The following is a 12,245-nucleotide window of genomic DNA, read 5'->3' on the forward strand; positions in this document are numbered from 1 at the left end:
AAGAAGACGGCGCTCCCGCTCGGCGTCTCGTCGCTGAAGAAGCTCTGGAGCGCGACGCCGCCCGTCTTCGAATAAGCATCCAACGCCACGGCCTCCTCGTCGATGGCCACGGCGTCGGCCCATTCGTCCTCCGTCGCGCCCAGGTTCAGCAGCACCAGCTTCTTGATGAAGTCGGCCGCCATTAGGGCGGTGGCTCGTCGGCCTCCTATGCCCAGGAGACGACGCCGGCAGCCGCGCTTATCGTTGCGCTGGAATCCATTGGCAGCGTCGGCTGATCGAAAGTTCACCAAACCGACAGTGCATCGCGGCGCGGCGCGATGATCCATGCCGCATCGCGCCGCAGCTAGACCATGTACGCTGCGCTGCTGCTCGTCACGCATGCGCTCGCAGCACCCTACATCCTGTCCTTTGGGCGCTACGCGCTGAAGGCGACGCACGCGCGCGTGGTCGAGCGCGCGCTCGGCTCGCGGCTCGTCGCCGCCCAGCTGCGACCCCAGCGGTGCTCGCCGATCCCGTCGGACTTTTTGAGCCTCGACCTGCCCCCGGCCGCGGCGTTGTCCCTCGCGCGGCGCGGCTTCCGGCTGTCGCGCGACCGGCGGCGCGCGCGGCGCCCGCTCTTCGCGCCGCGGAACGAGAGCTTCCTCGCGTTCGCGCGCACGCGACAGCTCCGCGACGCGCCCGCGCGGCCGCAGCGGCGGTCGCCCTACGCCGAGGTCGTCGCGCCGGGCCTCGAGGCGCGGGCCGCGTGGGCACAGGGGGAAATCGGCGCGAACGCGTCCGTCGCGGTCTTCGACACTGGCCTGCCTCCCGACCACGGCCACTTCCGCGCGCGGCCCGGCGAGCTCGTGGAGCGCATCAACTGGACGAGCGAGCGCACGCTCGCGGACACGCTGGGCCACGGCACCTTCGTCGCGTCGATCGTCGGCGGCGTCGGGCCGGGCTGCCCGGGCTTCGCGCCGGGCGCGGCGCTCCACGTGCACCGCGTCTTCACGAACCAGCAGGTGTCCTACACGGCCTGGTTTTTGGATGCTTTTAACTACGTTCTGTGGCGCGGCGACGTCGACGTGCTGAACCTGAGCGTCGGGGGGCCGGACTTTGCGGACGCGCCGTTCGTCGACAAGGTCCGCGACGTCGTCGCGTCGGGCGTCACCGTCGTGTCGGCCATCGGCAACGACGGCCCGCTCTGGGGCACGCTCAACTCGCCCGCCGACATGCTCGAGGTCGTCGGCGTCGGCGGCGCGGAGGCGCGGAGTGGCCGCGTCGCGCCGTTCTCGTCGCGCGGGCAGACGCTGAGCGAGGCGCCCGGCGGCGGCGCGGGCCGCGCGAAGCCCGACGTCACGGCGGCGTCCAACGGCGTGCTCGGCGCCTTCCCCGACGGCGACGCGTGCCGGCCCATGCACGGCACGTCCGTCGCGTCGCCGTCCGTCGCCGGCGTCGCCGCTCTAATCGCGTCGGCCGCGCGGCGCGCGGGCGCGGCGACGCGGAACCCGGCCATGGTGCGCCAGTGCCTGCACGCGACGGCGAAACCCTACGGCCGCTTCAACGCGACGGAGCGCGCAAGCGACGCCGACGGGTCGCGGTCGAGCCTCTACGCGCAGGGCGCCGGCCGGATCGACGCCGCGGCGGCCGTCGCGTGCGCGGAGCAGTACAGGCCCCGCGTGACGCTCTTCCCGGCGGCCCTGGACCTCGCGGAGGACTGCCCCTACCTGAGCCCGCTCTGCGACCAGCCGCTCTTCTCGGGCGGCCGCGGCGTCGCCGTCAACGTCACCGTCGCGAACGGCTTTGGGGTTTTAGGCGCCGTCGTCGACGCGAGATGGGTCCCCGGCGAGCACGGCGAGCATCTGGACGTCGCCGTGCCGTCGGCGATCCACGGCGACGGCGTGGCGCTCTGGCCCTGGTTCGGCGCCGTCGCCGTGCGCGTCGCGCCGCGGGCGACGGGCTTCGTCGGAGTCGCACGCGGCGCGCTCCACCTCGCCGTCGAGACGCGCACCGACGCGCCGGCGGCGCGGACCTACCCCTTCGGGCGCCCCTCGGGCGCGGGCACCTGCGGCGGGGCACCGGCCGAGGCTCGCGTCTGGGTCGCGCTGCCGATTGCGGCGGCGTTCGCGGAACCGCCGCCGCGCGCGAAGCGCGTGCTCTGGGACGCGACGCACTCGCTGGCCTACCCGCCCATCTTCGCGACGCGCGACTTCCTCGGCCAGAACGCGGACCTGCTGGACTGGAACGGCGACACGCCGGAGACGAACTTCCGCGAGACGTTTTTAGAGTTGCGGCGCCGCGGCTTCTACGTCGACGTCGCGCGCGGCGACCTGCGCTGCCACGACCTCGACGCCTACGGCGCGCTCCTGATCGCGGACCCGGAGGACCTCTTCTGGGACGGCGAGGTCGACGCCGTCGAGCGCGCCGCGCGGCGCGGGTTGGGCGTCGTCGTGTTCGGCGACTGGCACGACGCGGCGCTCCTGGACAAGTCGGCCTTCTTCGACGACAACACGCAGGTCTTCTGGACGCCCGCCGTCGGCGGCGCGAACGTGCCCGCGCTCAACAAGCTGTTGGGCCGCTTCGGGGCCGCGCTCGGCGCGGAGGTCTACGACGGTCCGCTGCCCGCGGCGCTCGGCGACGGCGCGCGGTTCCAGTCGGGCAACGCCATCGCGCGCTTCCCCGCGGGCGGCTGGCTCGTCCACGCGCCGCGCCTCGCGCGGCGCCGGTCCCTCGGCCGCGCCAAGGAGCCGGACGGGCAGCAAAGGGTGGCCGTGCTCGGCGCCGCGGAGACGGCCGCGGGGCGGCTCGTGCTCTTCGGCGACTCGGGCTGCCTCGACGAGGCCCACCGCCAGGGCGGCCCCTGCTTCCCGCTGCTCCACGCGGCGCTCGCCTTCGCGGCCGCGGGAAAGCGCGACAAAGCGGTCTTCCCGGACGCCGCGCGCCTCGCCGAGGACCACGCGCGCGGCGCGGCGCCCTTTGACCACCCGGCGGACGCCATGCTCCGCAAGTACTCGCGCCACTACGCCGGCGCCGCCCACGGGCCGCCGCCCTACGACGCGCGCCCCGCGGAGCTGCCCTCGGAGCCCGCGTGCCGCGCGGCGGGCGTCGCCGCGCTCCGGAGCCTCGCGGCGAGCGAGGCGGCGCCGGCGTAATGTGACGGGGTGGGCCTCCTTTATTCTGTTGGCATCCAGGGCCTACGCTGTGGACCGGGTCCGCAGGCACTACGCGGAGGGGTACTCCCCCTGGGCTCCCCCTGGAGTCGTCTAAATTGGCGAGCCGCCAGTGCCACGGATCGAGACTACGAGAGAGACCTGGACTTGTGCGTCGTGTGGCGACGCCCCCATTCGCAAGGACGCGCAGCAGAGTCATGTCGTGGCGGGAGAAGAAGTTGGAGTATGAGAATCGCATGGCCCGAGCGAGGGGCAAAAAACTCGACACTCTCAAGACCTGCACGATCTGCGGCGCCGACAAGGCCAAGGCCTGTAAAGGTTGCGGCACGACGGCCTACTGTTCGACGGACTGCCAACGCATCGACTGGCGCGACCGGGGCCACCGGAAGGTCTGCAAGAAGATCCAGGCCGCGGAGGCGGCGCGGGCCGAAGCGCCGACGCCCCCGCCGTCGCCGCCGCGGGACGTGTTCTACGGCCCCGCGCCGCGGTCGCACGCCGACGAGGTCCGCGCGCGCATCGCGGCGGAGCACGAAGCCGCCCGCGTGCGGCGCGAGGCGAACCCGGAGCGGGAGCCGCTGTCGGCGCGGTTTGGGTCGCGGTGCCCGATCTGTTTCGGGGACTGGGACGTGAATGTGGAGAACGTGATTCTCATCTGTTGCTGCCGAAAGGTCTGCAAGTCGTGCGAGGACAAGATCGGCTTCGGCGCGTGTCCTCTCTGTCGGATACCATGCCCAAATGACGATGCGGAAGAACTCGCGCGTCTGCGCCGCCATGTGGAGAACGAAGTGCCGGAAGCGATTGTGTTTTTGGGAATCGCGTACGCCCTCGGTCGGTACGGCCTCGTGAAATCCGATAAGAAAGCCGCGAAGATTTACCGGCGCGCCGTGGAGCTCGGGGACGTGGAAGCAATGGTATTTCTTGGGGAATTTTACGAGCATGGAAGTGGCGTCAAGCTGGACAAGAAGAAGGCGGAGCGGCTGTATCGTATGGCCGCAGATCGAGGTGACGCGGTCGCGCAAAACAATGTAGGGATTTTACTTTACTCTGAGCAGAGATTTGAAGAAGCGTTCCGGTACTACGCGCTCTCGGCGGATCAAGGCTATACCGGTGGAGAGAGCAACCTTGCCTGCTGTTACAGGGACGGACGAGGCACGGAAGTCGACCTCGGCAAAGCCAGATACTGGTTCCAGCGCGCCGCTGCCAAGGGCCACGACAAAGCCATAGAGTTACTCGAGCGCTTCGACGCGCAAGTATAGCCTAACAATCTTTACGCCTTGCCGTCGCCCGAGCCCGAGATGCTGCGCTCGCGCGCGGGCGAGTCGCGCTTGGCCTTGGCCTCAGCAGTGATAGCAGCGTGCTATCTCCCGTGCACGCCTCGCGCTGACCCGCGACACCCCACCTCTAAATTCCATTACTCGCCGTCGTTGTCCGGGGCCTCGCCGTCGTCGTCGTCGCCCGCGCCGGGCGCGAGGACGGCCTCGATGTCCGCGAGCTTGTCCTCGATGTAGTCGTTGATGTCGCTGTGGTCGCGGAAGTAGTGGTCGATGGGGTCGCGGATGGCGCGCAGGATCTCGAGGTCGATCTCCGGGCTCGACTCCTGGGGCTTGAGCACGAGCGCCGCGGCCGCGCCCTCGTCCTGGAGCCCCTGCTCGCGGAGCAGCTGCTTGATCATGAACGCGACGACGGCGCTCCGGTCGCTGAGCTTCCGCAGCTCCTCCTCGCCCCGCGCGAGCGCCGCCTCCTCGCCCTCGAGCACGGCGCAGGCGTCGTAGTAGCGCCGCTTCGTGCGCTCGAGGGACTCGCGCTGCTCCTCGTAGTCCTCCTCGCACTCGCGCTCGGACCGGTAGAGCCGCTGCGGCGTCGCGTCCTTGAGCTTCGCCGCGGACTTCGTCGACGGCCGGCGCGTCGCCTGCTTCGTCGGGGTCATCTCCAGGGGCGCGCGGCGCGCGGGGGCTGCCTCCATCTCGTGGATGTTACAGCCTCGAGCAGCCTGTGTCACAGCCTCGCTGGCCGGGGGTCGTCCCGCGCCGCTGCGCGACGCGTCGCCGGGACGACGACTAGGGGCGGCGTGTGGGGGGCCCGAAGCTGCACTTACCTACCCGCCGCCCGGCGGCTTCCAAAATTCGAGGACCGAAGGCACGAGGTCAGCTGGCGCCGGGCGACCGAAGCGGAACTCGAGGTACTTGACGAGGCAGCTCCGCGGCGCCGTGAGGACGCGGCGGTACGTCCGCACGAGCTGGTCGTAGCCGCCGGCGGCCTGGACGCGGTCCATGTAGCGCCAGGCGGAGTCTCTGTCGCGCGAGTTCCAGTTTGGACCAACTGGAAGGGGTCCTTCGCGTTCAATGCCCGCGAGCGATTCGTCGTCGAAGGTCGCGCCGGCTCGGAGCAGCGGCTCGAGGCAGGTCCGCTGGCCGTAGTAAAGGGCATTCTCGAGTGGCGTTCGACCTTCCCCGTCGCGAGCATTGATGTCTATGCCGGCGTCGAGAAGGACTTGAACGGCGGCGAGCTCGCCGCTAAAAATTGCGAAGTTCAGAGCCGTCCATCCAAATCCGTTCACGTGCATTGCGTCCGCACCAGCTTCGAGTAGCACATGCACGACGTCTACGTGTCCGTTCCCTGCCGCGAAGTGGAGGAGATCTGAGTCCAATTCGCACCCCACCGCGAGGAGCGCCTTCACCATGGAGACGTCCCCATCCCAAGTGGATGCCTTCTGCAGAAGAGTCCACGTGAATCTTCGACCGGTTTTTTCCGAAAAAAAAGGTTTTTTCACGGCCAGGTCCACCTCGTACGCCGCGAGCGCGCGCCGCACCAGGTCCGCGGGGATCGAGCCCTCGCCCGAGAGGAGCCCCGCCATCATGGAGGCGAGCAGCTCGTTCGTCCGCTCGTTCCGCGTCTCGGCCAGGTCCACGTCGAACGCCGCGAACACGCGCTTCACAACGTCCAGGCTGATCGACTCGGCGCCCACGGCCTGGGTCTCCATGCTCCCCCGCAGACGGGCTGCCGGCGCCCCAGACGCCGTGCCTTTGGCTCTCGCCTCCGCAGGTGCAAGTCTTGGTTGTTGATGCGAAATAGAACTTCACGATGGATAGGTCGCCGTCCCGGTCGCCGCCCCGGTAGCGGTGCCCCCCGCGCCGCACGATCGCCTGCGTCTAGCGCTCCTTTAGGGCGGTCCGCGCGGTCGCGCGCGTCGCCGCCTACATGGCGGCCAGGCCGGCGTAGGGCGGGCCGCGGGTCTCGATGCCGCAGTTGTCGGAGCCGCGGACGATCTTGAAGTAGCCCTCGTCGCCCCAGGACGTGTTCCAGGAGTTGGCGACGAGCCAGTAGTCCTTGCCGCCCTCCGTGCCCCAGCCGACGATCTTGACGGCGTGGCCGCCCTCGGGCATGAGCTCGTACCACTTCTTCGCGTAGACGCCGGACTTGTAGGACATGAAGGACTTGTAGACGTTGAAGGCGACCTGGATGGGCCCGTGGGTCATGATCTCCTTCTGCATGTTCTCGACGCCATTGACCGCGTAGGCGGACGCGGCCTTGTACTTCGTCCAGGACGAGCCGTCCTTGCACGACGTCTCGCACTTGGGCGCGTCGCCGCCGCCGGCCGTGTAGGGGAAGCAGGCGTCGGTGACGATGCCCGTGTTCTTGAGGTAGGTCCAGGCCGTGCCCAGGTTGCCGCCGTTGCAGCCCTGGTCGACGCGGTCGCACGACACGAGGTCCTCGGGCGAGAGCACGGGCTCGGCCTTGTTGTGCTGGATGGCGTTGCGGTCGCTGAGCACCTCGGCGGCCGAGAAGGCCCAGCAGGAGCCGCACTGCTGCTGGTCGCGGATGGGCTGCACGAGGCCCTTCCACTGCGTCACCGCGTTGAACTCGGACGGCACGTCCGTGATGTTGTCATAAAAATCCTGGGACCGCGTCTCGCCGAGGTACTCGGCGATGTGCGGGCTCGTGTCGGCGCCGAGGAGGCCCTTGACGTCGGCGTAGGTCATGCCCGCGAAGCGCTCGTTGACGCCCGCCTTCCAGGACATCTCCTCCTGGTTGAGGTAGTTCACGTGCTGCTCGTCGTTGATGAGCGCGCTGTCCTCGGGGTGCCAGGCGGCGAGGACGGCGGGCGCGAGCACGATGGCGGCTTTGAGGGACATGATGGCTGGGGTTGCTTTGCTTTTAAAGCGAGTCTGCCGCCCAGAGCCGCCAAATTTAATAGTGGCCAATGGGAAGACACCGGTGTCGGGACAAATAATAATATTTACCTTGCGACGCCTTCAATTTGCACTTCAATTTGCTTGATATCGTTCAGGATGCCGCGCGCGCGCGGCTGCGGCCGCACCTTCACGCACGCGCCCGCGGCCGCCGCGCACACGAAGGCCTGCCGCTACGGCTGCCCCCCCAGCAGGCGTGTGATTCCCCGCCCCCGCCCCCCCTGTGCGACCCGTTCACGACATAACGCCCCGCTGTACCCATCCTTAGGTTTTTTACACTGTGGCACTAATACTAATAATAATTTACAATAACAACAACAACAGTACATTTCATTTTTTTCTTGGTGTGGCGGCCGTGACATGGCGTCCGGCAGAGCCACGTCCCACGGCGCTTCGAGGATGTCCGTGGGCGACACCTCCAGGCAACGGAGGAAGCCGGCTTGGGGGAGCTGGTCGGACGAGCAGCCGCTGCCCCAAAGGACAGTCGTCCCCGAAGTCGACGGAGACCGCGGCCGGCGGGGGGCGCGCCGCGGCCGACGTGACGGGGAAGGCGCCGCTCGCGAAGCGTTCGCGTCCGCCGCCGATCTCGCCCACCCGCACGGCCAACCCGCCGTCGTCGCGCTTGGCGAGGACGGGCGAGAAGTCGAAGGGCGCTCCGTGGAACGAGACCTCGACGAGGCCGCCGTCGGGCGCGGCGCGCGGCGCCGCCGCCTCGTCCGCGACCGCGGCCTCCGCGTCCTTGACCTCCTCCTTGGCCTCGACCCGGGACTCCCCATCGATGTAGACCTTGGCCATCCCGGGACCGAAGAGGCCCGCGACCTTGGCCTTCGACGACTTCGGCTTGACCGTTCGCGGCGCGTAGGGGCCGTCGCGCTCCTTGGGCTCCGTGAGCTCCGGGAAGACCTCGACGATGGGCGCCGCCGCCTCGTCCGCGTCCTTGACCTCCTCGTCCACGCCCTTGGCCTCGACCCGGGACTCCCCATCGATGTAGACCTTGGCCATCCCGGGACCGAAGAGGCCCGCGACCTTGGCCTTCGACGACTTCGGCTTGACCATTCGCGGCGCGTAGCCGTCGCGCTCCTTGGGCTCCGTGAGCTCCGGGAAGACCTCGACGATGGGCGCCGCCGTCTCGTCCGCGTCCGTGGCCTCCTCGTCCTTGACCCGGGATTCCCCATCCGTGTACAAGTAGACCTTGGCCTTCCCGGGACCGAAGAGGCCCGCGACCTTGGCCTTCAACGACTTCCGCGACGACTCGACCGGGCCGTCGTCGTCGCGCTCCGTGAGCTCCGGGAAGCGGCGCGCGGCCTCGACGTCGTCGTCCTCGCCGTCCGCGTAGACCGCGATGTCCGAGCGGTCCACGACGGCGATGTCGTCCGGCCGGGCCGGGAGCGCCTTGCGGTCGCCCTTGGTGAGCGCAACGGGGTGCTTGCTGCGGTAGCGGTCGATCATGAAGGCGAGGGGCAGCGCGAGGATGCCCGCGATGGTCAGGAGGACGACGACGAGCAACCAGATCGGCAGCTCGAGGCTCGCGGTGTCGATCTCGTCGTCGACGTCGTCGGTCGGCGCGGGCGTCGGGTCGGGCGTCGGGTAGTAGACGACGGCGACGTCGACGGAGAGGCCGCCGCAGGCTTCCGTGGCCTCGGAGGTCTCGTTCAGCCCGTAATATTCTTCGATCCTGGCCTGGATCATCGCGGCCGTGTCGCCGAGGTGATCGTACGTCGCGAGCCGCCGCCCCAGGCTCGCCAAATACGCGTCGATCTGGTAGTCGAACATGGTGATGTCCGCGCGGACGTCGCTGCAGCCCATCGGGGTCGGCGCGGCCGTCGCGTTCGTCGCGTTCGCCGCGAGGAGCCGCCGCCGGCGGCCGTCCCCGCAGTTCGCCACGGTCTCGACGGCATCGGTGGACAGGCCCAGGGCCGCCGCGAAGAACTTGCGGTTGATCTTCATGCCGTCGTGGAGCTCGAGTTTCGAGTCGCCGCAGGAGTCGACGCTGTCGTCAGATAAGCCAAAGTCGACGACGACGGCGAACTCGACGGGCGCCGCCGTCGGCGCCGCGGACGGCGCGGCCGTCGTCGGCGGCGCGCTGGGCCGCGGCGCGGGCACGCGCGTCGGGTTGCCGGGGAGCGCGGTCGGCGCGGCGCTCGGCGCGGCCGTCGACGGCGCGAGGCTCGGCGCGTCCGTCGGCGCCGCCGCGGGCGGCCGCGTCGGGTTGCCCGGGAGCGCCGTCGGGGCGTAGGTTGGCCTCGACGAGGACGGCGCGGCCGTCGAGGGTGTCGCCGTGGACGGCGCCGGCGACGGCGGAGGCGACGGCGGAGCGGACGTCGGCGCGGGCGTCGGGTAGTAGACGACGGAGACGTCGACGGAGAAGCCGCCGCAGATTTCCGTGGCCTCGGCGGTCTCGTTCAGCCCGTAATAGCCTTCGATCATGGCCTGGATCGCGGCCTCCGCGTCGTCGAGGTCCTCGTACGTTGCGAGCCGCCGCCCCAGGCTCGCCAAATACGCGTTGATCTCGTAGTCGAACATGGTGACGTCCGCGCGGACCTCGCTGCAGCCCGTCACGTTCGGCGCGGCCGTCGCGTTCGTCGCGTTCGCCGCGAGGAGCCGCCGGCGGCGGCTCCTCGAGGGCGTAACACTTCTTGATGCTCTAGAGAAATTCGTCGCCCCACCACAGGTCGCCACGGTCTCGACGGCGTCTTCGGACAGGCCAAGGGCCGCCGCGAAGAACCCGCCGTCGACCTTCGAGCCGTCGTGGAGCTCGAGGGCCGTGTCCTCGCAAGAGTTGACCGTGCCGTCAGGTAAGACGAAGTCGATGGCGACGGCGAACTCGACGGGCGCCGCCGTCGGCGCCGCGGACGGCGCGGCCGTCGTCGGCACCGCGCTGGGCCGCGGCGCGGGCACGCGCGTCGGGTTGCCGGGGAGCGCGGTCGGCGCGGCGCTCGGCGCGGCCGTCGACGGCGCGAGGCTCGGCGCGTCCGTCGGCGCCGCCGCGGGCGGCCGCGTCGGGTTGCCCGGGAGCGCCGTCGGGGCGTAGGTTGGCCTCGACGAGGACGGTGCGGCCGTCGAGGGTGTCGCCGTGGACGGCGCCGGCGACGGCAGGGGTGACGGCGCCGCGGTCGGCGCGGCACTCGGCACGGCCGTCGACGGCGCGAGGCTCGGCGCGTCCGTCGGCGCCGCCACGGGCGGCCGCGTCGGGTTGCCCGGGAGCGCCGTCGGGGCGTAGGTCGGCCTCGACGTGGACGGCGCGGCGGTCGAGGGTGTCGCCGTGGACGGCGCCGGCGACGGCGGAAGCGACGGCGCCGCGGACGGGCCCGCGGACGGTGCGGCCGTAGGTGCGGCCGTCGGCGCGACGGACGGCTCGGGCATCGGCGCGGCGGACGGCGCGGCCGTCGGCGCGGTCGTAGGTGCGGCCGTCGGCGCAGCGGACGGCGCGGCCGTCGTCGGCGCGGGCGTTAGGACTGCCGTCGGCGCCGCCGACGGCTCACGGAAGCAGCGGTTGAGCGCCTCCGAGTCGGGCACCGCCGGCGCTGACTCCCCCGCGTCGTTCAGGGCGGAGACGGTCAGGTGGACCACGACGGAGCAGGGAATGCGGTCGAGCATCGTGAAGCTGAAGGACTCGGGCTGGCGCCGCTTGCCGTAGCTGGACCCGTTGCCCCCCCAGCCGCCGGAGCCCCGCTCCCAGAGCGAGCGTCCGACGACGTCGCCGAGCTTGCGGCGGCGGAGCGACGACGCCTCGACGGTGACGAGGGCCGTCATCGTCGCGTTCGTCTCGTTGGTCTCCGCTTCGTAGATCGTGTAGTGCGTGGGGATGCCCCCCTCGCCGGAATCGACCCAGGTCAACGCGGAGCTGTTGGAATCGAGCGTGACGTTCGCGGGAGGCCCCGGCGGCTCGAGCGCCGTCGGCGCCGCCGTCGGCGAGAACGTCAGCGTCGGCGCCGCCGTGGTGGGGTACGGCGTCGGCGCGGGGACGGGGACCTCCGTCGGATTCGACGTCGTTGGCGCCGGCGTCGGCGCCGGCCGCGGAGCCGCGGTGGGATTGCCAGGCGCGGGCGTCGGCGCGGGCGTCGGCGCCGGCTGCGGAGCCGCCGTCGGATTGCCAGGCACAGCCGTCGGCGCAGGCGTCGGGGCGGGCCGCGGCGAGGCCGACGGCTCGCCCGGAGCGGCGATCGGCGCCGGCGTCGGCGCCGGTCGAGGGGCTCCCGTCGGATTGCCAGGCACGGCCGTCGGCGCCGGCGTCGGCGCCGGCTGCGGAGCCGCCGTCGGATTGCCAGGCACAGCCGTCGGCGCAGGCGTCGGGGCGGGCCGCGGCGAGGCCGACGGCTCGCCCAGAGCGGCGATCGGCGCCGGCGTCGGCGCCGGTCGAGGGGCTCCCGTCGGATTGCCAGGCACGGCCGTCGGCGCCGGCGTCGGCGCCGGCTGCGGAGCCGCCGTCGGATTGCCAGGCACAGCCGTCGGCGCAGGCGTCGGGGCGGGCCGCGGCGAGGCCGACGGCTCGCCCAGAGCGGCGATCGGCGCCGGCGTCGGCGCCGGTCGAGGGGCTCCCGTCGGATTGCCAGGCACGGCCGTCGGCGCCGGCGTCGGCGCCGGCTGCGGAGCCGCCGTCGGATTGCCAGGCACAGCCGTCGGCGCAGGCGTCGGGGCGGGCCGCGGCGAGGCCGACGGCTCGCCCGGAGCGGCGATCGGCGCCGGCGTCGGCGCCGGTCGAGAAGCTCCCGTCGGATTGCCAGGCACAGCCGTCGGCGCAGGCGTCGGGGCGGGCCGCGGCGAGGCCGACGGCTCGCCCGGAGCGGCGATCGGCGCCGGCGTCGGCGCCGGTCGAGGCGCGGCCGTCGGATTGCCAGGCGCAGCCGTCGGCGCCGGCGTCGGCGCCGGCTGCGGAGCCGCCGTCGGATTGCCAGGCACAGCCGTC

The 12,245-nt window shown here is 71.3% G+C and overlaps 3 protein-coding genes across 3 annotated transcripts; 2 read left to right on the top strand and 1 right to left on the bottom strand.

The window, feature by feature from the left end:
• Positions 1-350: 350 nt before the first annotated feature.
• AURANDRAFT_67978 (hypothetical protein) lies at positions 351-3,131 on the top strand (the record flags this gene model as incomplete). The annotated part of the gene is made up of 1 exon (XM_009043568.1): positions 351-3,131. One exon carries the CDS (start codon positions 351-353, stop codon positions 3,129-3,131), a length of 2,781 nt encoding a protein of 926 aa, XP_009041816.1.
• Positions 3,132-3,883: 752 nt separating this feature from the next.
• On the top strand, positions 3,884-4,384 carry AURANDRAFT_14373 (hypothetical protein; the record flags this gene model as incomplete). The annotated part of the gene is made up of 1 exon (XM_009043569.1): positions 3,884-4,384. A coding segment is annotated over one exon (501 nt), but the record flags the coding sequence as incomplete, so codon positions are not given.
• A 176-nt stretch (positions 4,385-4,560) lies between these two features.
• On the bottom strand, positions 4,561-8,790 carry AURANDRAFT_72715 (hypothetical protein; the record flags this gene model as incomplete). Its single annotated transcript, XM_009043570.1, has 7 exons — positions 4,561-5,058; positions 5,290-5,406; positions 5,920-6,117; positions 6,413-7,269; positions 7,617-7,625; positions 7,822-8,125; positions 8,333-8,790. Coding segments are annotated over 7 exons (2,441 nt in total), but the record flags the coding sequence as incomplete, so codon positions are not given.
• Between the last annotated feature and the right edge of the window lie 3,455 nt (positions 8,791-12,245).

The sequence above is a fragment of the Aureococcus anophagefferens genome (assembly GCF_000186865.1).
Source record: "Aureococcus anophagefferens unplaced genomic scaffold AURANscaffold_58, whole genome shotgun sequence".
Classification (NCBI taxonomy): Eukaryota; class Pelagophyceae; order Pelagomonadales; family Pelagomonadaceae; genus Aureococcus; species Aureococcus anophagefferens.